The 25,962-nt window shown below is 44.5% G+C and overlaps 1 protein-coding gene across 2 annotated transcripts in view; it reads right to left on the reverse strand.

Annotated features, from left to right (window-relative positions):
• Positions 1-20,815, reverse strand: part of GDPD1 (glycerophosphodiester phosphodiesterase domain containing 1) — a 109,935-nt gene extending 89,120 nt beyond the window's left edge. Inside the window, exons 1-2 of one of the 2 annotated variants that reach the window (XM_088455342.1) lie at positions 20,767-20,815; positions 19,629-20,005 (exon numbers count right to left, since the gene is read on the reverse strand). In XM_088455342.1, coding sequence (XP_088311468.1) covers positions 19,629-19,764 — 136 coding nt within the window. In that variant the 5' untranslated portion in view covers positions 19,765-20,005; positions 20,767-20,815. Of the gene's footprint in view, positions 1-19,628; positions 20,227-20,766 lie in introns of those variants that run through there. The other variant, XM_088455335.1, reaches the window with a different exon arrangement.
• Between the last annotated feature and the right edge of the window lie 5,147 nt (positions 20,816-25,962).

The following is a 25,962-nucleotide window of genomic DNA, read 5'->3' on the forward strand; positions in this document are numbered from 1 at the left end:
CGATTTACTGACGGTTGGCAACCCCGTTCATATCCAGATGTCATTCTACTACAATAATCTGAACTACCATGTAAAGCACATTTCAACACTTGTTTGAGAATTTAATAAAAGGTTATTAGCCTTAATATATTATCCCAAAATGCCTTACTGTGCCAATCTCTAAAATAACCATTACTGCCTATACAATGACTGCCTTTGTGTAAGGAGTGTAAGCTGCTGGTAAATGGGAGAAGAATGCAGACAACAAATGTCTAGCTTGAGGAGATCAAGGCCAAACGATTAAGCTAAACCAAAGGGGATCTACTGGAAAGATGTTTTAGCATTATAACATAACAATGTAAAGTAATGCAGTGTTGGGAGAGGGAGGTATTTTCCAGCAATCGTTTTTTTTTATTACATATACACATCTCAATATAATTCTCATTATTAGGTGGTTAGTCCAGTCATACATATAAGGTTATACAGCCGAAAATTGGAAAATACTAAGTAAAGGCAATTACAGAGTACAAAACATGGCTTCACGGTCCTGAAACATTGGTAAATTTTCATTATTTTGTATTTTGTACGCAGAGGGCTCTCTTGCTGCTTATACAATCGCAGTGGCTAATATATACGCACGCCCATGCAACGGCGTTCACATGGACAGACACGCCTGCGTTTTTCTGACCACCCCCCATCACTTTGCGATGAATTCCTCACTGCGTCTGTAATCGAAAAGTGATCACTGTGCACACCCAGTCCGGCTCATGTGCATGCGCGGTGTCAAACAATCATTCAATCTACATCCGTAATCACGTCTGTTGCTGAATCAGGCCCTAAATGTGTATATTCGCCGGTATACAGAGTTGTACGCACCTATGCGACTGGCCCTACCGATATGCTTGGTTTCATAGCCATCATCATTATCTATATAATAATCGGTAGATGTGTGTCCCGTCTCTGGCATGCGCAGTGGGAGCCAGGGCGCCCTCCCCCCTCACTGCTATTACTGCAGAGGATGGAGGACAACTCTGCACCGGGAACAATGGGGTAGGTATACAGTGGGGATTGGAGGGACAAGGTTGGGATGGAACAGGATGGGGGCCGGATAGTGTCGGGAACGGGCAGTGTGAGCATTTCCACAGTGCGACAGTATCTGACTGCAGTTACCATCTGCCTGGGTATACTTGTGCATCCTGCAGCTTATACAGTCTGCATTCATCTCAAGTAGCATTCCCGGTAGACTGTGGGCAGGGCAGGGCGCCGGGAGTGCGGGCAGGAAGCTTCGTTCCCGGCAAGGGGACGTGGCTGGCTGAGGACACGCCTCCAAATTGTTACACTTGGGGTCGTGCCCAGCACTTGCGAAGGTGCTGGGCTTCCCCCCAAACTCTTCCCTTGCTTGAACAGATGCTGTGCGCATAGTGCGCTATTCACCCGGCGGTGATCATTCACAGCAACATTTCCCACCCTCGGGACACTGCGGCCCGCGGGTGGTGAAGGCTCAGGCAAGTTGTTTTAACGAGGCGCTGCTAAAAAGGCAGAGCACATTTTGCCCTTTTAAAATCGGGCAGGGCACGGCGCCCCGCTAAAACAGCCTATTGGGAACACGGGACCTGATTCAGACCTGCTCACAAGATGCGTTAGCTCGCTCGATGCATATGCAAATTTGAGAAGGCAGGCGATCGCACAGCAAGGCATTAGCACACCCACTATTTCATGGCGTGCGATCACTTTGTGTATGCAGACGCCAACCAGCCTGTCATAAGACGCCCACTTTCGCACGTCATCTCCATTTCATCTGTCATCTCCATGACGTGTATGCAACCATCAATACATCTGGTACCATCGGATGCGATCGCAGCGCTTGTGGCAGACCATACCCTACCGCAAGCACTGCGAGCACTTCAGTGTAAAAACCAGCCAGGTGACGTGTACTATGACGCTGCCTCTTAATTATACACACCTCTGAAACGGCGTCGAGATGCTCAGCCACGCCTGCATTTGCACATCCACCCCCCTATTTTAATAGCCAGCCCGTTACCACCAACAAACGGCTTCTCCTGTCACTCACTCTGCTGGGCAGTCTATGAGCAGTGAGCGAATGCTTCCAGATCTCTTGCAATGGTACGCACACTGCGATGCGTACGCATGCTCAGAATGCGAAAATTGGCTGACTATGAGCGATGCATCCTAGCGAGCGGGTCTGAATCAGGTCCACTATCTCAAGTATCTACCTCCTGGGCTGTTTTGCTATTCGCACCTATTCCAGCAAGTGTCTCACTATACACCGATGCATTTCTACATTCTACTCTCTGCAGTGTACAGGTGCACATATCTAGATCTCCTATAGGCTATCACTGGTACTACAGGCACTTCACTGTTGTCACACCTACAGCCTGTCACTGCTGTACCACAGTTCTAGAGACTATGACCCTGATTCAGCAAGGAGTCTCAGGGAGATGATATGCTAATCCAATGCGATCGCTATGACATTGCAGCACTACATAGGGACGCCCACCTTACCATACACACATCCATAATGTTTAACAAGACTGCAAAACCATCGGTAACATAGAGTACCATCGCATCCTCACGCACACTTGCACAAGCTCTGTCCTTACTCAGAAATCGCTAACCTCATCGCACGCAGTGAGTACACAAGCTGCGTATGGCATCGCAGTGGATAATTTATGCACGCCCCTGCAACGGATTTCAAACACACTGGCACGCCTGCATTTCGTCAACCACTCCCTCGTCACCACCCCCAAATGGTTCTTCCTGTCAATCACTCTGCGTAGTGCGATGCATGCGCAGAATTCAACAATCGGCGTATTGCGTGCGTAATCGCATGTTGCTCCATTCCCAGTATTCATCAGACTGTATTCATATCTGTCCATGTATAACATCCATACAGACATTAGTAGAACTGGTCTAAATGAGAAAGAGCTTTATCAAGGACAATAAGCTTCTGCTATTGTCCTAACCATAAGGCTAATCCCAAGGGTTCCGATCCAAATCTACAAAACCCCAGTGATAGAACAGTCAGATAAAATGTGTGTCAGAGACATTTCATCTGACAGCCTGTACCCAGCACATATTGAGGCCAAACACTGTCACAGTGTACGCATACCTCCCAACTGTCCCGCATTCAGAAGGACAGTCCAGTTTTTCTGTGACTGTCCCGCTGTCCCACCCATGGGCTGCAGTGTCCCACGGTGGGGGAGCACACACTGCTGCTTTGCATAGCTTGTAAGCAGGGGGAGAATAGATGTTGTGCGGATGCGCACGGCATCTATTCACAGTATAGGGAGAGTCTGGGTGCAGACAGGTCATCGCTGATCAGTAGCTGCCAAACACTATGTGACTATAGGCACGATCTGCTGGTAATGTCCAGTGAAGTTATATCATCTAAAAGGCTAAAAAAATATAAAGACTCTATTTACCAGTATTCAGTCAGGAAAGTCTAACCTACTAAAATGCCAGGAGAAGATATATCATAGGACATAGCAACCAATCAGATCATAGCTATCATTATAGTACATTCTATATAAAGATAGCTAGAAGCTGATGGGGGTACCACACAACCAAAGTTTGTTCCCAAATAGGGGTCCCCCAATTTTTATATATATATATATATATATATATATATATATATATATATATAAAGATAACACATAGTACATCGAACTTTGACTGACCCTGCTCTCCTTGAACCCCACTGAGCATGTGCAAACAGGGAGGTAGAAAGTGCCCCTTGGTCAGCAACCCATTTAGGAGGGAAAATCCTGCCCCATTGATTGGTAGCTTGGGTGTCCAGGCAGAAATCCCTGTAGGCGGCCTGTTGCTGGGTCCCCCCTGTCCACTCATAGATGCCGGACCGACAAGAAGGAGAATATGGAAGAGTTTATAAAATACCCTCCCCAGGGCTGTCAGTGCTGAGTCTGGGAGGAATTTCTGGAAAAGGAGTCAGGGAGGATTTGTCTGTGGAGTGTCCCTGGATCTGTACAAATAGTGGTGCAGTAACCCCTCTCATTGATCCTGGATTACAAATACTGCACCTGGTGCTGTCTGTAAGGAGTTTCAGTGGAGTGCCCTTGGAGCTGTAAAAATAAGGATGTTATAACTCTTATGTTTGCCCTGGATTACAATTACCAGACTTCACATTAACCCAGAAGGCTAGCTATCCAACCTGCCAGGATAGGTGCTCTGATGCTGGATGTGAGTCCCTGGAGGAAGCTTGCCTCGGGACTTGCATAGAGGACCCTGCTTTGGAAGAAGCCCCCTCTGAATAAAGGACTGCCTTCCTAAGTGCCTGTTATCAGGAGGCGCCACATGTGGAAGTCTGCGCATGCTGGGAGAGAAGAGGAGCTGCTTGGGAAGGAGGTCTCATCGCTCCATCGTCGCGGATGAAGCCCCAGCTGAGGAAAAGGTCCCGCCAGTGACGAAAACCATGCTGCACCCACACGGGCAGAAGAAAAGACAGCCCCAGAGGAAGAGTGCTTCAGGACCCCTCCTGCTGCTGTGTTTGTTTGCCGGACAGAGCCCCTGTGGAAAGGGATTTTGCATCTGTTGCCCCCTGTAAAATACCTGCCGGAGGTCTGCAGCTGGGAGCTCCGGTGCAGTGCCAGGGGTGAGATCATACCAGAACCTCTCTATACTCAGTCCCTCCACAGCTCCTATCTTCCTTCCATTAAGGCCCTGTCCCTCTGTACACCTATCCTATCTGGGTCCCCTGGGTCTACTGCATTATCCTTTACATTGTGGCAAACCATGATTAGGCTGAGAGACTAGGTTTTGTGTAAAAGCTGGGACCGGGGGTTAGTCCCCCACATAACTGGGTGTAGAAAGGGGCTGCCAGTTAGTTAACGGTTCTGTCACTTTATTAGGAGAGGGTTGAGATAACTCAGTAGCTTATTTGTGAACATAGGGGGGAAGTAAGAGATAGGTCGCCCCCTCTCTCTCTGTACAAATCTGTGGGTAATTTGGGGTGCTGTTATTCTTCCTGTGAACCTAGAGTTCATACTGGGAGGGGACCTGACTTGTTTTACTGCATCCACTCATGTCTGATGCAGTTCTGGGTGATGTACAATATGTCCTATGTTTATTTTTAAACTAAATGTAATTCCATTGATATGTATTTTTCTCTGTTTACTTTTGGCCATTGGTGTTAATTAATTGATTAATAGTGGCCTGCCGAGGCACTTCGTCTGTTATATTGTTCTGTAATGCAATGTATAGGGATGTAATGTATTTTTCAACTATGCAGTATTATGTGAAAATATTGTGTCCATGTGCTTAAATGCTGTTTTCTGCCTAATGTAGTACTGAAATGTAATTTGCTGGTTTAGTTATACTACTGCACCTGTTTAATTATTGCATTACCTGTTTAGTATTGCTTTCTGGTAGCTGATAAACTCTTAACCCTGTGTAACCTCAGTTGGCAACACTTTCTTGATTAATGAATTGTGTCTGAGACTTAACCGTGACAGCTGGAGAACTACAAGTACCTGCCTAGCATACGTATGTGCTTTATTGTGCTTGAAGCCATTTACCCTGCATAGACTGTTAGCCATTATAGTTGTAATAATAGATACTTAACCAATTTGCATATGTTTTAACTATTGCTTTGCCAACTGAGGTCACCAGTAGACGACAGGGAGGTGTTGAGCAATCAGCTTGGTATTGAATTGCAAGATTCCATTCTGTCTATTGTATACATTTTCTATTAATTGTAATTCATTTACTTGCAATAATAAAATTGCGTTGTACCCTCCTTCCGGACTGGTCACTGTGTCTGCAAAAAGGGAAATACAGGCTTGCCTCTCTGTCATGGTGTGTCCTATCTTAGCTACAGGGAAATCGGACACCGAAGCATTCCGAACACACCTGAACCTGGTGCTAGTGGTGCAGCACTGTGCAAACCTTCAGAGCATCACATAGTAAAATGTTGGCGTCCACGAACAGGATACGGAGATTCCATGCAAGCCTACCGCTACAGATACCATGGAAACCAAACAGTCATCTCCAAGCAGCAGTTCCCAGGAGGGGACCAGCCTTACTCCTATCACTATGCCTTACTACTTTGGGGCCCCATGGCTGCCATGTTATTCCGGTGAAGTGGGAGATAAAAGGAACAGGGGAGTCTGAAAGACTTCAAAGCAAAACTGAGGTCCATGTTCAGATTATACTCACTGACTGAAGCACAGAAAGTGGAAGTCCTGATAGGACAATTAAAAGGATCAGCTTTAAGAGAAGTCACCTCCTGGCCAAATCGTGAAAAGACCACCGTCGAACAGATATTTGAAAGGCTAACTACTACATTTGAAAAGAAGACTATGTCAGAGCTGAAGATGCTGTTCTATGCCAGGACACAGCAACATGGAGAATCACTCCGTGACTATGCCCTTAGTCTTCAGGAGGCTTTGATGGCCATTCAGCAAGTGGATGAAGACGAAGTGAGAGACGCTGATAAAACCCTAATTGATCAGTTCACGGAAGGCGTGATGGGAGAACCCATGAAAATCCAGTTACGGTTATTGCAGCGGCAAGATCCAGAAGCGACCTTCTTGGACTTTAAAGAAACGTCCATCCTGGTTGTAGGTAAAAATACCAGGTCAAGAAAAGGGAGCGGGACCCAGTAACAGCATCAGCGGCCCAGAGCAATCAACAATCTAAAATTGATCCATTAGAATCCCTAAGTAAGCAAGTGGCTGAACTCGCCAGAGAAATAAGATCCCTAAACACAGGACAGCAGGAACCCCCAGTCAGGTGGGGAACTGAAAGCTGGGCCTATAGGGAAAATTGGCGAGATCCAGAACGAGCGAAGGCCATACAGGGAGAATTGGAAAAACCAGGAGAGGCAAGGTCGACGACCCACGAATCAGTTTGATCAGCAAGGGCGTCCATTCTGTCGGCAATGTCGCCAGAGCGGTCATCTGGAACGCGAAAGCCAGTCTGAGGCGTTAAACTCTGAGGCCCCGAAGCAGCGGACCAACCCATGGGAGACCCCCTCCGAGTAGGTCCAGATCAGCAGGTTTGGGGAAAACAATATGTTGGACAATGTCCCCAAATTGAAATCATTATTAGCGGAATTCCAGTCCCTGCCTTACTTCACACAGGTTCCCAGGTTTCCACCATTCAAAAGGATTGCTTTAAGCGAAATTGGCAAGGGGGTTCTAGGATTCCCCCTCCCCCAACCTGGTTACACCTGTTTGCAAATGACGGGTTACGCATTCCCTGCCATGGGTACTGGGAGTGTGATATCCAATTGGGGGACCCCTATTTGGGAACAAACTTGGGGGTACCACAGTTGCTATGGTCAATACTTTGACTTGCTCTCTTTAAAAAGGTATGATAATTCACCCTCCCCCCCGGTCTCTATGTGCCTGATTATGGGATTATAATATTGCTATGGAAATAGAGATGATAACATCAGTGGCTGAATTATTTATTATCCAGGTAAGGAGATGTTTCAGTGACATCATCAATAATTTGGATGTAAAGAGAACACTGTGTTTGCAACATGAACCTTTCATTCATCCGGACAACGAGCATCGAATGCCATGGTTAACGTGTCTCCTTAGTAAGGTACCAGATTACTTGTCCTTGACAAACTGAGGAGCTGCAAATAATTAATCAGCATCTCTAAGAAGGTCATGTCAGCTGATAAACACTAGAAAACGTCAGCAAGTCACAAATACCCTCCAAAGTATGGCAGTTAATATGCTTCAGAAAGGTCAGCTGCTGAACCAAAGCTTAAGTTCCATGTTTGAGCCTGGAAAGTTAATTAAATATGAACAGTACATTTATATGATTAGTCTAAAGCAGAGCAAATCTAACAAATTTTACAGGTATACAGATCTGACCTACACATAGAGGGGGGGGGATGTACTAAGCCTTGGAAAGAAATAAAGTTGAGAGACACAAAGTACCAACCAATCAGCTCCCAACTGTCACAGGCTGTTTGAAAAATTACAGTTAGGAGCTGATTGGTTGATACCTTATCTCTCTCCAAGGATTAGTACATCACCCCCTATGAATGAACAATCCCTAAATTAGTAACAGTGCACGCAGTATGCTCTAGCTCAGAGGTGGGGAACCATTTTTCTGGCGAGGGCCATTTTGATATATAGAACATTATTCGCGGGCCTGGTGTAGGCCACGCCCCATCGTGTGACATCAATCACCGGTGATTACAGCAATGCCCAGAGCATCCTCAGGATGCTCCAGGGGTCTGTAAGGGCAGCGGTGTGACCGCCTGAAGCAACCTAAGGACGCTCCAGGTGGCACTGCTGTATAGCTTCCAGCTGCAGTGTACCATTCTAGGCACCCTGCTAGCCAGATGAGGCTAGCAAAAAAAAGCTCAGAGGGCCAGACCAAATGATTCCGAGGGCCTTATACGGCCCCCGGGCCTGAGATTCCCCATCCCTGCTCTAGCTGCTTTATCCAAAACCCCTACCGCCATTATTTTTATCGGAAAAATCAATAGAAAAATTAAATGAAAAAGCTTAAAAAAAAAAAAAGTACTGTAAAGAAGAGCTGAGCAATTCGGTTTTGACATGGTTACGTTCGGACTTGAAAACTTCATCTTATTGGCTATCTGGCTGTCACGTGCCTTGGATAGCCAATTACATGATGCTTTCAGATCCAAACTTATGAAAAGAACAGAGTCAAAACCGAGCTGTTCATCTCTACTGTAAAGGCGTTCCTATATTGCTCCCTGAGCACTGTTACCATAGGCATGTGCCAAGTTGTCCTCTATATACAGTGATGCACACACAGGTTACAAATCAACCGAGTTGAAGAGGGATCAGCAAGACTTTTCTGTGGGTCGCAAGTCTAGGACTTCCATGGTCTTTCTTTCATTCGATGACCCCACCATGTACAGCACCACACCTGGATCTCCTACTGTTGAATGTCACTGGCAGCAGAGAGAAGAGAGAGCTGTCAAAGTTCCCGGTGTAAAAGTGCACAGTGTATATAGCTTGACTGGGCAAGAGCTATGGACAGTGCGGGGTAGATGTATCAAGCAATGAAGAGTGATAAAGTGAAGCAGTCACACATGTCAACAAATCAGCTTCTACCTGTCATTTAACTAGCACAACCTGTACAATGACAGCCAGAAGCCGTTTGTTTGGTTTGGGCAACTTATCCACCATATCTCCAAGGCCTGATACATCTCCCCTCCAATCATTGGTGCATGAACATACCCTGTAGATTCAAATTCAAAAGCTAGGATGGGTTCAGTTAATGTTCTCCTTTCTTTACTGTCATACATGAGGAGCTGGAGCTCTGAGCAGATGTCTTCAGGGCATGGGGAATACCAACCTAATAACCTATGGACAGTTGTCCACAAGTAGAAAACCCCATTTAATGTTATGTGTAAATAACTTCCAGCTAAATATGAATTTTTAACATGTAAACGCCTCCGCTTTAAAAGCTGCAAATACTGTTGTCCTCATCTGCACATCTTCCCATTCCCAGAGCCCAGAGAAAGCGGTCAAACTGGTTTTCTCAAAATGGCACAGGAGCCCTCAGAGGATGTATCTAACAAAAGCCTGGCCTACACATACAGAGGGTCTAGTATAATCATAGTAATCACCATTAGCATTCATCATTTACCACTGCAGCACAAAGATTCAGTTTTCCTTACTTATAGCTAGGCTATATATATATATATATATATATATATATATATATATATATATATATATATATATATATGTGTATATATATATATATATATATATATATATATATATATATATATATACACACACACACACACAGTATATACAAACACACTTACAGGCACGTCTGCAGAATTGCCAAGTGATAGTACATAGAGCCAGCTCTGCACACTGCAATGCAGTCATTTCACTACAGTCTCTGCAATTTGCAATGTATACAAACAGGAGGAAGTCAAGCAAGGAAAGTAAGTTTGTCTTATATAACAGCACATAGCATGTTGTAAAAATAGGAACAGATACAGCAGAAACAATAATATATAGCCCTTATTTGACAAAATGTATATCCCATCTTTGTGACTAACATCATTTTTTTTAATACTAGTGACTGTTTCATAACCCATTTTGTATCTTGATTTGACATTATTGCATCCCATTGGTCCATTTCTCAATAAACAGGCCCCGCCCATGTGTGTCACAAGACTCTCGCATTTTCTAAGTGTTACTTAACAGACTGTTTGCTGGTCATTCAAGATAAAACATACATAGATATGAGTCACCTCAAACAAGCAACACCTTATAAGTTCTTGTCCAATTTTAGGCCTTGAGGTCTCACTCTCTTCAAATTTTTAGCGTAAAAAAGGGGATACATTTACACAAACATGGACTGATGTCCAGCAAAGTACTAGATCCCCTTTGATGCATATTATTTGCACAAATGTTGTAGATTATTGGGATAGTTATGTTTTTAGTAGATGGGTGGACTTACACGCCATATTGTTGGTTGAGCATTATATGAAAAGTCAAGGGGGAGATGTACTAAGCTATGGAGAGAGATAAAAGGGGTCTATTCACTAAGCCTCGGAGAGAGATAAAATGAAGACAGATACAGTGCATCTCTCTCTCCAAGGCTTAGTGAAAAGACCCCACATTATCAACCAATCAGCTTCGAAATGCCATTTTCCAAACAAAGCCTGCAAAATGACAGTAAGGAGCTGATTAGTTGGTACTTTATCGCTCTCCACTTTATCACTCTTCAGGGCTTAATGCGCACATCCACTAGGCGATATTAATGAGCGATTGCACGATTACGACATCGTAATCATGCAATCGCTCATTAATCGTGCACTATATTGTCGAAAACAACCAGCGATGCGCGCTCCCGCTGGTCGTTTCCGACATCAATCATCACCCGAACATGCCAGTCAATCTGCCGATAACGACACATTGGCCATGTCCGGGGATGAGGGAGGGTGCCTGCACTGAAATACTAATCGTTCAGTGTAGGCACTGCAGGGGATGGGGAACGACGGTAGGATTACGATGTCGTAATCGTACTGTCTTTCCCTAGTCGCCTAGTGGATGTGCGGCTTTAGAACATCTCCCCAACAAAGAAAAGAGTCAGAAAGCCATGACAACCTAGCGCAGTATTCAGCCAGAGTAAAAAAAAAAGATTATTCGCCAGTGATATGTCATTTAAAACATATAATAAAGTATTGTCTTTAAGTAAACTGTAACAATAACAAATTATAAAGCTGAATTATACATGAATTCTCATAAATACTGCTGCACTACTAATTTGCTATGCTCCTGCAGTCTTTTCACTGATACTGTTCATTCACATGTAATACCCTGGAAAGGAACAGTCCAGTGAGCTCTTATGATGTTGTTGGGCAAACAAGCAGCTGTCCACGCATAGGTGATGTACTGTAGTACAGTTCAAAGAGGAAGTAGCAGAACAGCTGTAACCACAAAACAGGCAACTGCTAAGTATGAACACTATAATAAATATAATTTGCAGAAGGAAAAATATACAGAGCAGAATTTGCAAGTTTCAGCCCTGTAGTTGCTCTAAGTCAGTGGTGTCAAACTCGGGCCCTCCAGCTGCAGTGGAACTACACATCCCAGCATGCACTGCCACAATTTTGCTATTAGGACATGCTAAAACTGTAGCAGGGCATGCTGGGATATGTAGTCCCACAGCAGCTGGAGGGCCTGAGTTTGACATCACTGCTCTAAGTAGTGTTTGAGAGCTGTATATGATTGCACAATGTATGTAAGATAAACAAATACACATAGGATAGGTGGACCCAGGTTCAGTCACCCCTTCATTCTCAGTAACCGTGCCCAGGGGAAAAAAAACACTACTTGGTCTGTATAGCTATATAAAGACACACGTTTCAGGCTTCTCCCAAGCAATGTGTGACTGGTATCTGTAAAGTCACTGTAAGAAATTATATTTTTTATGCGCCTCATACAAAAATGATATTTATCATCATATACAGAACATGACACTCAGATGGGGCAATCCAATTAGCGAGTGAAGTGCGTTTTGCCGTTGCCACAGCATTCAAACACCAGCAACGGCACCGCATCTCGCATCCCTTGCAGCCCTCATTCAGACTGAGCCCCCTCAATTTTGTACGAAGCACCGTCAAGTGCGGCCGTTGTTTCGATGACTGGCACCCGCAAGTGCATCACGTAATATTGGATTGACCCCATTGAGTGTAGAGCACCCATTGTGGCCGAATCTGCAGTTGGGAGCAAAGCAAGAGAAAGCAGGTAACTTCGCACCTGGACAAATCGTGTTGCAATGCAAATGGTGCAAATAAAATGATTATTTTTGCAAGCGTGATAAATACTGGCTGCTGTTGCATGTAGTCCACTAATGCTGCAGAGCTTTATTTTTACACTGCAATTTAGATCTGTGATCTTTTTGCATCTCCCCCACCTGCAGTGCAACATGGTGTTACAAGATGCACAGTTCCTTGCTACTTTCTGCTTTGCTCCTATCTCGGAATCAGCCCCATAGACTTGTAGGTCATGGGAACAGATGAAACTGTGCACTATGGTACTCGCTTGTTGTACAGCAATAGTGAGTCACATGACCATGCCTGCCCCTCACACAATGGCTCTTATATGTAAGAGGCTGTCTTCGTTGATAGGTCAGGGAATTACATTCCTCGGCATGGCAGTATTTTCCATGATGCGCAGGGAAGGTCGCCCACCCCTTATGTACACACACAATACAAATATTTCTAATTTTACATTGTTGGCCACATCAATAAGTAATATACTGTTTTGACATTCATAAAATAACACCAGAATCAACATACACATTGGGCTGACATGAAATACTGCTTTACATGTAAGTACAAGCCCTGCACTGAAAGTCATTCAGGAAGCCCATGAACAAGCATATACTTCTACTGTATGCGAGGGTCGGGTATGAAATCCCAGCTGTCAGGATGCCGCTGGTCAGAATACCGAAAGCGGCATCCCGACAGCCAGAATTCCGACACCCATAGGAACGAACGGTAAAGGTGCGTACAAAACACAACGATTTTGTGAACGATTTAACTATAACGACGTCGTTATCGTTCAAAAAATCGTTCAGTGTAAAACGATAAACGATTATCGTTCATGCGCGTTCACGTTTGTCGACTGTAGTTTGTAGTTCAGTCAGACTGGCCAACTGAACGATTTTCAATAGAAGTTGCAACATTTTTCTTTCAACACACAGAAAATCATTTATTATGTAAAGTAAAACTAACTACTTTGTATAACGATTTTCGTTAAATTTTTCAAGGGAAAAACTGAACGAAAATCGTTCTACGAAAATCGTTCATTACTTACATCGTTGTATGCACCTTAAGTGTATTCCTAACCCCTACCCTAACTCTCCCTCCCGATGCCTAACCCTAACCCCCCCCAGTGCCTAAGCCTAACCTCCCCCTCTCTGCACCCTAAACCTAACCTCCCACCCTAGAGCCTAAACCTAACCTCCCAGCACCCTAATCCTAACACACCCTCCCCGATGCCTAACCCTAACTCTCCCCCTAGTGCCTAACCCTAACCCCGCACCCTAACCTCCCCTAACACCCGGATACTTACCTTCGGGATGCCGACGGTCGGGATACTCGTGCTGGGATCCCGACCTGTCTGGATTTCAGCGCTGGTATTTAGACAGTCGGCATTCCGCATGCCGGGGCGCCGACTACAACCCTGTATGCAAATAGCAACTACAAATAATGCATATAAACACTTGTCTCAGAATCGTATTCATATTTTAATATTTATTATGATGTAAAAAAAAAATATATATGAAAATTGCAATATTTAATAATATTTAATAGTTAATAATATTTAATAATATTTAGCCCAGTGTTATATGAAACCTGGAATGCAGGGCATATGCCGTCCTAACCATGGCACCCCATGCATTTCTACCACTCAGGAAACATGCGGGTGGGGTGGAGGGTATCGGTGTTATCAGTTAACGATCTCCCCCAAATGGCTTTGTATTTAAATTTGGATACCAGGGTTTAAATTTGCAAACTTGTGAAAACAGCTACTATTCCGAGGTCTGCAAACAAACCGTGTTTAAGCCCAATATTGAAAACAACAATGATATTAAAACCTATTTTGCTTTTAATATAATTGCCATTTTCAATTTTGGGCTAAAACACGCCAAGAATCGATTGCTTACAAAAGCTGCCACTTGATAAATTTTCCCTACAGATGAGGCTATGACATAATGTAACTACTACACATAAGTGGCAAATCAGAGCCAAACAATTCATCTAGTCTTGGAAAACACCTTGGAAAACTGTTGCATTTTAGACAGGGCACCTTCACTTTGTAATCTGTGGTTTGCTCAGAATTTAGAAAGTAAAAGGGGACTATCCTGGAAAAACAAGTGACACATGGGAACCTTAATTTAGGAGCAAGATGTAGTACAACAGCCAAGGACACCAATTGCATCATGCAGAAGGTACCTATAGGTGCATGAAAAATGGATATAACCTTTTTCAAAATGGGCATGGTTGTGGCAGACAAGCATATGGCTAACTGCTATATTCTGATCACAAGGAATCATATTACTCTGCTATTTACTGGTCACAAGGATTTCACACACTGTCATTCGCTGGTCACAAGGATTTCCTGCTCTGTCATTCGCTGGTATTTCCTGGTCTTCTATTTGTTGGTCACAAGGAATCCTACTCTGCTATTTGCTGGATACAATGACTTCCTACTCTATACACTGGTCACAAGGTTTCTCTACTTTGTCATTCGCTGATCACAAGGATATCCTGCTCTTCTATTTGCTGTTCACAAGTATTTCATACTCTGTAATTCGCTGGTCACAAGAATTTCCTACTCTGCCATTTGATGATCACAAGTATTTCCTGCTCTGCCATTCGCTGGTCACAAGGAGTTCATGCTCTGCCATTCGCTGGTCACAAGGAGTTCCTGCTCTGCCATTTGCTGGTTACAATGATTTCCTACTCTGTCATTCGCAGGTCAAAAGCATTTCCTACTCTGTCATTCGCTGGTCACAAGGATTTCCTGCTCTGCCATTCGCTGGTCACAAGGAGTTCCTGCTCTGCCATTCGCTGGTCACAAGGAGTTCCTGCTCTGCCATTCGCTGGTCACAAGGAGTTCCTGCTCTGCCATTCGCTGGTCACAAGGAGTTCCTGCTCTGCCATTCGCTGGTCACAAGGAGTTCCTGCTCTGCCATTCGCTGGTCACAAGGAGTTCCTGCTCTGCCATTCGCTGGTCACAAGGAGTTACTGCTCTGCCATTTGCTGGTCACAATGATTTCCTACTCTGCTATTTGCTGGTTACAGGGAATCCTACTCCATTTGCTGGTCACAAAGATTTCCCATGTGCAGATGCAGCGAATGTTTTAGAACTGGGTGTTTACAAAATGTTGAGGCCAACCAATTAGTCAATATAAGACCCTGACATCACCATATTGAAGACAAAGGGGAAGTGTATTTCATAACACATCATAGTAAAATAGTCTAATGAAGGATGAAAGTACAAAAGGACAACCTAAGGTCAATAAAAGTAAAACGAATAGCCTCATAAACCTACACACCACTCTTCCAGTGCCATTGCAGTGACATTTATCCACGCTGACCGTAGTTGGGATATACAGCTGTGACACACTGTGGATGGGAATATGCTGAATGACACAGGGAACAGCAGTGTGGTTCCTTGCACCTGTCATACACAATGCTGACAATAAACATAGCCACATTGTCCTGTATATTCCATATTTAACATTGTGTATAGTAGGTTAGACTCCTGTTTAGAATAAAGCAACCACAGTCACCTGTAATATAAACAGCCGGGCAGCCCTGTATCTCACAGTCTTCCACTGCTGACTTAACATATTGTTATTACTGTTAATCTGAAGGTCAAATATTGTTATGCTTTAAACGTTCTTCTTATGATTTGTGTCCTTTAGTTACAAATTTAGACAAAATTTGGTACTAAAATTGTGACCATACATTCATATAATCGGTGTATTTATTTATGTGTTATAAACTATCACCTATCACTCCTGACAGCCTGGAGGCTCTATCTACCAGTCTGTCTGTCCAGATGGGATGAATCATTGTCTGCAGCTGTGTCCGCTGAGTCCCTGCACTGCCTACCTGACTCCTCTGTTCCCGCTACTTTTATACTGGGGATACACTTACCTGGCCACAGGACCGTCAGCGAGAAGAAATGATTGGCTCCAGCCACCTGTCTACCTTTGTAATGGTTTCGCCTACACTATAGAGGGAGCCATTTTGTGGACTGACCAATATTCAAGAAAATTATCCCTACACAATTCACGAGGGACTAGTGATATCAATGAGGCACAAGGCACTTATGCCTCATGGTTTAGGGTCCTTACTACTGGTGTTGCATTAAACACATCAGCAACAAAGCATGCTGAGTACACACATTCCCTACTGCAATACAAACATTAGCAGCCTTTGGAATTCCTATACCCATAAATACTACAACATGTGGGTAAGGAACCACAGTGACGTCACTAGTCATAATAAATAGTTTTATTCTTGTGAATTTTGGTTCAGACCACAATACACTAAAATTCTCGGTATACAGAGACTAGGGAGTAGCAGTGGCGTAACTATAGAGGGTGCAAGCGGTGCGTTTGCTATGGGGCCCACCGGCCCGGCAAGCAACCACCTGCAGCCTGATGAGTTTTTTTTTTTACTTTTAAAACTCCCTGGGCATATGGCCAGGTGGCCGGGCAAGCGGTCAGGGAAGGGGGGTTGGTGCGTGTGTCGGAGCGGACTGTTCTTCCACCAGCTGCAACCTTTGCATTTTGCAGAGCTAGCTTTCTCGCGAGAAGATGATGTCATCATCTCACGTCTCACTCCTCTCTGGGCGGCGAGCAAGGAGGACTGTGAGGGACTTGTGTGGTGCAGGAGCAGCGTCCATCAGTTAGCAAGAGAACGGCTGCTTCAGTGAGTAGAGTCTGAGACACAGGCATTGACGTGAGTAAAAAACTGTGCTGCTGCTATCATGAAACTGATAACTTATAAATACAATATATATACATATATTTATTTATTGTGATAGAAGCACTGGAGAAGTGTGGAATGGCTTCTATATCTGTCCCAGATTCCTGTCTTATGTCTTTTGAAACCCCCAGGAGAAATCTGTTGGATAAAGCAGACTAGAAATGTCGGCTTCTGTGAAAAGCCGGAATGGGTCCTGGGGGTGTGGATGTGAGGTGAGGGAGGGCTCCATCCACAGGCCACTCCAGGTGTTGGGCCTTTCGGCCTGGTAGCAGGCTCATTAGGGCTTGCACCCGGAAATGGCTGATTTATGCTGGGTTTAGTTAGGGCTGAGTGTCTCATACCTGGGAGAGCAGGCCCGCAGGTTAGCTTGCTCTGAGACACTGTTGGCTACAAACCAGAAGGTACTGTGGACGGGGATTTATTTAGTGTTCTGTTAGTGAGGGAACTTACTGTCTAGTTAGTGCCCAGCCGGGCTAGGGTTTATTTTATGTTTTGTTTCTTTGATTATTGATATTGCACAATAAAAACTGGCGCCGACCAGCTTGTACGAAAATCCACGACTGGAGTGCTATTTCCTGGCTGCTGTGTTTAAGGTGGTGTCCATCTACCCCAGGAGAGGGACCCCCTACCCCGACCTTATCACAATATATATACACTTGTATATATATGTATACACTCTGGTTGAGACCTGAGTTGGGGGGGCCCCTTAAACATTTTGCTATGGCGCCCACAAGTTCTAGTTATGCCCCTGGGGAGTAGTTAATTCAAAAAGATTGATTATCTCTGATATACATTATTTTACGGCAATGTACACTATGTTCAGGTGCCATATATCCCTGCACACTGTAACAAAAGTTATTCAGCATTAGAATCCAGGAAGTTCCCAGAAATTATTTTTTTATCAGTGTCACATAAACACCGAAATACACAAATGACCCCTACTGTAAATAAAGAGTATTCTAGTTGATACTTAAGCGCAGGTTTTCAGTGTCATATGGTCATTTGTGTATGAGAGGCGACCGTGGATGTCACAGCCATCTGGGTCACATGAGTGTCATGGCATGCTTGGCATGTCCTGTACAATATGCAGTGCAGCTGTGCCCTCTATCACACAACTTCTTAGTTCATGGCAGGCTGCAGCTGTTCTCATTGTATTTGGGAGATCAAGTGGTTTGTACAGATATGCACCTGATGCTAGTCTCATGGTTGCTGCAGAAGAACAGGTGGGCACGTGTGGCGGTATACTTAATGGATGGCCCTACCCAGCATAACGACATGGTACATCTCGGCACCATTGCAATCAACCAAACCTCTTACGAAAAACATGGCTTTGCTTTATGTGGTAGCTGCACTACTTTATGAAAAAATGACCCCAAAATAAATATGTAAATATAATACACTCACCCAATCCATGAAATACAGTACGAAATGAAGGACCGGCATTTACTGAATAGAGGAAACATTTTAATCCAGCATAAAGATGTATAACGTCCGCCCGACGGTGTCCGTTTCTGCTTTAATCTAGGCTATCATCAGAGGCCCATGATGATAGCCTAGATCAGGCCTAGCCAACCTGTGGCTCTCCAGCTGTTGCGAGACTATATGTCCCAGCATGCCCTGCCACAGTTTTAGCATTCCCTAATAGTAAAACTGTAGCAGGGCATGCTGGGACTTGCAGTTTCACAACTGAGCCGCAAGCTGGCCAGGCCTGGACTATATTAGTGCAGAAAAGGATGCTGTCGGGCGGACGTTATACATCTTTATGCTGATTAAAAGTTTCCTCTATTTTCTTCTTCACAACAGTGAGTGCTGCAGTCCGTGCTTATACTGCGGGCTTTAATGACTACTGAGGTAACTAAAAAGACATCAATAGCTTGAGAATTTGGTGACTTATAGTTTATATTTCTATATACTGTAAGGGATTTTGATAGCGGCCTGGTGGTCTGTATAATAATAGGTTAATAATGTTACAATAAATAACTGCACTGTGGAAGAGCCTCAAGATTCCTTTTATGTTTTTTTTATAACATTCACTACAGTAAAACACTGAATGAAAATCTGTTACTCAGCATTATTAAATATGCAAACAACCTGCAGAAGGCTCCTGAGTGTAGTGAATTTAGTTTCTGCCGCACATGCTGGAGTGCAATAAATACTCACAAAAGCCAAATCAGCTACAATTGATGCTCCTGGACCATTTTTAAGGAGAGTATTTATTTCACAATTATACATAGCCAATGTGAGTCTCCCTAGGCTGCTGTGGAGATATAACTTACAGCATCACCTGGTGGGCGACCTATCAGCCAGACCAAGAGGCCGACAGACCATACTGGCATTTGTAGTTCCACATCACATGTAGCATCGCAGGCTGTCTACTATAGTGAGAATCTGATCATATTTACTTGTCATATTACAAAGGGACTAAAATCAAAAGTAGATTGTGCCAAAGGAACAGTAATGTATAGCAGAATATTGTGCTAATGTGTGCTGCAGTCATTGAGGTGTAATGAACGAATGTGATAATGCATTAAAGTAATACATAAGGTTACGTCTGTTATTTGCGATGCTGCAAAGGAAGCTCCTTCTGGTAATGAGGATTGTAACCCATGCAATGCTAGCCACCGTGCTTCCTTACCTCCCCGGTGTGATATGTGTCTGCATCGGAACTTCTGCTGTTTCCTCTTGTGCAGGAGGCTGGGGAATTTCAGGAGCAGGGCTGAGGTGACCAGGTAACCACCCAGGGTGGTCAGTAAGTAGAATACCACTGACATGCTGCTGGTGCCTTCCTCTGTGAGGTGTGCTTGCTCAGCAGGGATGCTCTGGTGTTAGGAGCTGAGTCAGGAGGTGCTGCTGGTCAGGCTGGCTGATTACTGGTATCCCATAGCTGACTGGTATCTGATCTTGCTGGTGATTGCAGAGGGATCTCCGCCCAGTGATCTGGTGCTCTGGTTACTCTGTACAGCAGCAGTGCAGGATATTCTGTCCATAGGAAAGACTGATACGCATGTATCCCTAGAAACAGACCAGGGGATAAAGCAGAGAGGACATATATTTACATGCAGGGAAAGGGGCACCTTGCACAGAAATGTGCAACTGCAGGAGAGACGTATGATTGATATCCTAGTGCCAACACGGTTGCTGCTGGGTGTGTAAGGTGGGTGCAGTGCCTGTGCCTGCTCTATGCCCGGCAGGATGGGTGCACTGCAGCAGCAGCAGCTTCCTTTCCTAGCCGGTTTTTCTACACTTGTCACTGTCAGATGACTGGCGCAGGCGCACTTCCGCCCTGTCAGCCCAGCACAACAAAGAGTCCAGGCGCGCATGCGCAATCCCAAGGTTTCCTCCAAGTTTATAGCAGAACCTCTGCGGTGGATTCATCTCTAGTAATGGGCTGCACGCAGCTAACCTCTGTACTGTGGGTGGATCGTGGACACATTACACAGGCTATGGATTATTGTCATCTGAGACGGAAAAATAAATCATTTAGTACCAGCACTTAATATGTATTTTCAATAATAATCCAATGACCCTGATCATAGTGTTTTGTTTCTTAGAAATTACACTTGCTGCAGCCCATTAGGCAGACATGGAGACAGGGTATGTAACTATGTATTGCTATTGCACAAGCTCATAAACTAGAAGAAACTCGAACATTATTTAGCTAAATACATTGTGTAACTCTGTTGTAGTAGATATCATATAATAAGTATAGACGGTGGGCTTTTTGCTATGAAACAAGTTGCAGATACTCAGAGTACTCAGCAATAGTTACTTACAAGTTGATACAAGATTTATAGTAGCTTCTACGGGATGCGGTCAATATCCTAGCCTGCGGTATTCCAGTGCTTAGATTACCGGCGCTGGCATCCCGAAGGTAAGTAGCGGGGTTAGGGGGAGGGTTAGGCACTAAGGGGGGAGGGTTAGGTGGATGCCAGTGCTTAGACTAGAATCCCAAAGGTAAGTAGGGTTAGGGGGAGGGTTAGGCACTAAGGGAGGAGGGTGCAGGGAGGGGGAGGTTATGTTTAGGCGCTAGGAAGGAAGGTTAGGTTTAGGCACCGGGGAGAGAGAGGGGGAGGGTTAGGATACTGAGTGACAGGTGTCGGTATCCTAACCCTGGGCCTGATTCATCATGGATCACAATTGCAACTGCGTACACAGATCAGTCGATGGTGTGTACTACGCATGCGTATGCCCCACAGTGCGCGTGCACGAGTTAGCATTGCGATCGCTCACGCAGTTACCATGTAATCGCAGACAGGGATTGGATGTCAGCGTCTGGGGGTGGTGATGGGGGAGTGGTCGGAGAAACGCAGGCGTGCCAGTCCATTTGAACTCCGTTACTTGGGCGTGCATAAATTTAGCCACTCCAACGGCATACGCAGCTTGTGTACTCACTGCGTGCAACGAGGTTATCAATTTCTGAGTAAGGTCAGACCTGTTGTACTTGTGTGTGAGGAGCCGATGTTACTCGATGTTCCTGATGTATACACAGGATTTCAAGGTATTACGGATGTACGAAAGCGCTAGTGGGCGTCTATGCTGGCTCTGGGCGTCTCTATAATAGTTTTGCGATTGCAGTCAATAGCGATCTGTAGTGAATCAGCCCCATGTCGGGATTCTGGCATAGGGATTTTTACTGCCGGGATCCCGAGTGCTGGCATCCTGTACCCAACCCGCCTCTACATAGTGGATACTGTGCAGATGCTTATTTTATTCATTTCTCAAATGAGTCTACTGTTTTTTGCAATGAGTGATAACACACAAGTACTTTCCAACATATGGAAGATGGGGATAAAAGGGGAATGACCTCGCATCATGCACCCGTTTTTGTCACTCCAGGGGTGTGCCAAGTGCTCCCTGAGCTTCTGGACTGCCCCCCAGGCTCTCATCATCACTGTTTATATGCAGCATTTATTCTTCCACTACTCTACTATGCAGAGTGGAGAGTGCGCGCCCAACCTTTCCCCCCCAAGGGGCACTGTAGCGCGGAGGTGGGATGGCCAGACAGTGACCAAAAAGTTGGTGTTTTACTGCGTACCCCTGAGTGCCACCACAGAAAGAGCACTGATCATTGTCAGAAATATGGGCCGGTACATAAGAGTTTTCCTTTTATTAATGTCATGGCTGCACATTGTTCAAATGGAAACTTGGGGCCGCTGGTAAAAAACCTTTCTAAGTGAGCCTTCCAGATTCACTTTCTAAGTAACTGAGAACCCACTATTAGCCCGAGTGTCAATAACTTGATAGTAAAATGATCATTAGTCATTAGGTCCAGAATTGAAAGAAATAAAGCTGGAGCCCATAACTATCAGTGTCATTAAAATAAATTGTAATCATGTATTTAAAAAAAAAAAAGTAATATAATAAAATAAAAAACTCCATGAGGCTCCAACACACACAGCATTGTTTGAAAGGTTTTCTTCTGCATTTCCAAAGCCTACAAGACAAACTTTGACATCCAAATGATATTTAAATAATGCGGACTCGTATATATTCTCACAGTGATCGCTTTTCATCAATTTCGGTGTTGCCTGTAGTGTTGAAGAATGTTAAAACTTGCTAAAATGACAGTGGTGTTATATGAGACCCTTTCCTACGTGCATAGGGCTTGATCCAATTAGGTGCGATTGTCTTGCTGTATGCCGCACTTATGGTACCAATGGACTCGCACATTTTTGTTCGCAGCCCCAGTCTAGGGTAAGATCGGGCCACAAGCAGGGAGAATTTCTGTGCCATTGCCAGAGTTTCTATGATGTTGCAACAGCAATTTGCCCCCTTCGCACCTAATTAGATTGAGCCCATAGTGCTGCAGGGGTACTGTGAGTTGTATTGTACTGAAAGCACTACCATTGTTCAAAGTAAAATATATTGTCCATACATTAACTAGCGAATGCTTCAATGTTCAGCATATTCAATGACTACATATAGTTCTAACTACAGTTTGGCTGAAACCAGGAAAATACTGTTCCTAGGGCCTTATATTCTGTGAGTTTATTCCCACTCTATCCTGCTTATTACTCTATAGCTGCTCTTCTCCCTGCTGTAAGAGATATTAGGGACATTGCTGTATTTGCTTTACTATAGTGGGCCAGGGGAATTCAGACAGCAGAGGTGATTAATGAACTACTGAGGTTACAGAGTCTGGCTGCACTTTGGTTCATTTCTGGTTGGTGCAAATCAGATAAATGAATTCAGCACATATTTTATAATTAAATTATCGTTGAGTGATCAGATTGTTGGACCGCGAATAACAAGACCCCACACATGAAACATTTTTTTATAACAAGTTGGACGAGTTTATTATTATTATTGTTTCTGCTTCAGTTAGACGGGAGCCCAGTATCACTACTGTGTGCTGATTGAGACTGCTGCTCTTTCCACTCTCAGTCTGAATTCTCTTATCTCCTGAAATACTTTGTGCTGCTGATAACATTCTGATCATCTGATTAGTCACAGGTTTTTCCCTCGGTAACATCTTGAACCTTGTCACCATAATATTCCTGAAGCAGTTTGGGAGGAGCCTTAATGAACTGTGCTGTGGTAGGAACCTGTTCCTTACACTGTTTGTGGTTTCCCACTTGCCATGATTCCCCTCCTATATAATGATACTGCCTCAGATATATACAGTACAGTACTTTGCCCCAACAATTTCCTGAACATTTCTCTACCAGTCTCACTCATTTACTCTCTTTTGATATCTCACCATCATCTTTGCTGAGTTCATTATTCCCAGTGATTATTCACATTCTTCTTCCCCCAATATACTCTCTTTAACCTCCCTCTTTCCGCCTCTCCCAGTAAGTCGACTCTTCTCATCGGGACTGACTCTTCTCATTGGGACTGACTCTTCTCATCGGGACTGACTCTTCTCATTGGGACTGACTCTTCTCGTCGCGGGACTGATTCTTCTCATCGGGACTGACTCTTCTCATCGGGACTGATTCTTCTCATTGCGGCTGAGTCTTCTCATCGGGACTGACTCTTCTCATCGGGACTGATTCTTCTCATCGGGATGGTCACTGCCTTGATCTAATTATCTCGATACAATATTCAGTTTCTGATTTATTTTACACTGCTTTCCCTTTCTCAAATCATCACCGTATCACCCGCATACGTCTTCATTAGTATAATCCCATCTGCTGTCAAACTCTACAAGGCCTCCACCTACCTGCAGAATTCGTAGTTGTATTAAGCTCTACACCTCACTGCACCAACTATTATCCTTACTGTCTACATTCTCCTGTCCTGATATCGCAGTACAACTCGTGATTGTAAAGACTTTCTCACATACTGTATATTGCTATAGACCACTCATATTGAAATGCTCTGGAGCCTACCAAACATGCATACTGCCAATCTCTACTCTCCACCGCAAACACCTTTTAATACATTTAAATCTTTTCTCTCAACACTCCCACATCAAACCCCTTGAATACCATCAATGCCCTATTTCTTTAAGGGGTAGATGTACTATGCCTTGGGAGTAAATTTACTAAGTTGGGAGTTCTATTTAAGAAGTGATGTTGCCTATAGCATTTATCTAGCACCTTCTAGAAGATAAGATTGGTTGCTATGGGCAACATCACTTCTTAATAGAACTCCCATCTTAGTAAATTTACCCCTTGGTGAGAGATAAAGTGGAGAGAGATAAAGTACCAACCAATCAGCTCCTAATTGTCCCTGTATAGGCTGTGTTTGAAAAATGACAGTTATGAGCTGATCCGTGGGAGAAGGGGGGGAGCACACTCTCCTCCCCTTTCTCTGCTGATTGGCAAGAGCGTGTTCTAGAGCAGGAGAAGAGCGGGAAAGCGTACTCTCCTCCCCTGGCTTTGCTGATTGGCCAGATCGCATCCTAGACCATGAGGGAGAGCGTGATATCTCCTTGCTCTGTTGTTTGGCTATAGTGTGTCCCACGGGACCCGGTCCTTTTTTTTGTCACCCCACTGTTATTTTGCATGACATATCAGTGACCAAGTTGTGACACACTAAAGTGTCGCAACCACAGTTTTGGAAGTGCGCTCAATGGGCCTGATTCATTGCGGATCGCAACAGCGTACGCAGTTGGCTGATTGTTGCGCACTGCAAATGCGTATGCATCTCAGTGTGCGAGGGCTACTCTGCGATCACATAGAGCACGGCAATCCAGTGCAGAATGAGTGACAGGCGGTCAGCGTTTGGGGGGTGACGGGGGAATGGTCTGAGAAACACAGGCGTGTCTGTCCGCTTGAACACCGTTGCACGTACGTGCATAAATTAGCCACTGCGACGGCATACGCAGCTTGTGTACTCACTGCGTACAACGAGGTTAGCAATTTCGTCTCTATGCTGGCTGTGCGACGGCATTACGATAGCATTCATTAGCATATTTTCGCAGCTGGGCTGCGTGCATAATCGCAGTTGCGATCACAATAGTGATCCGTAGTGAATCAGGCCCTATATCTATAATTTATTTCTTCAGTGTCTGCTACATTATATTAAAACATTATTCAAGGTCAAGGGGTTGATCATTAAAGAGAGTGCATGGATATCAGTGTCTGCAATGAAGACTGCTCCGCAGCCATCTTCCTTTTTTATAGGATCACTGATTATCACAGACACAGGGCCTGATTCACTACGGATCGCTATTGCGATCGCAGCTGTGATTACGCACGCAGTTCAACTGCGATAGTATGCTGATTAATTGCGATCGCTTTGCCGCCGCAGCACTACATAAGGACGCCCACTTTACCTTACACACATCCAGAATGTTTAGCAAGACTGCGAAACCATCGAGTACATTCGAATACCATCGCAGCCTCACGCACACTTGCACAAGGTCTGACCTTACTCAGAAATTGCTAACTTCATCGCACGCTGTGAGTCCTCTGCGTATGGCATCACAGTGGATCATTTATACATTCCCCTGCAACAGTGTTCAAACGCAATGGCACACCTGAGTTTCGCTGACCACTCCCCCGTCACCACCCACAAAC

This window comes from Taudactylus pleione, unplaced genomic scaffold (assembly GCF_031769625.1).
Source record: "Taudactylus pleione unplaced genomic scaffold, aTauple2 ptg000040l, whole genome shotgun sequence".
In the NCBI taxonomy this organism is placed as follows: Eukaryota; Metazoa; Chordata; class Amphibia; order Anura; family Myobatrachidae; genus Taudactylus; species Taudactylus pleione.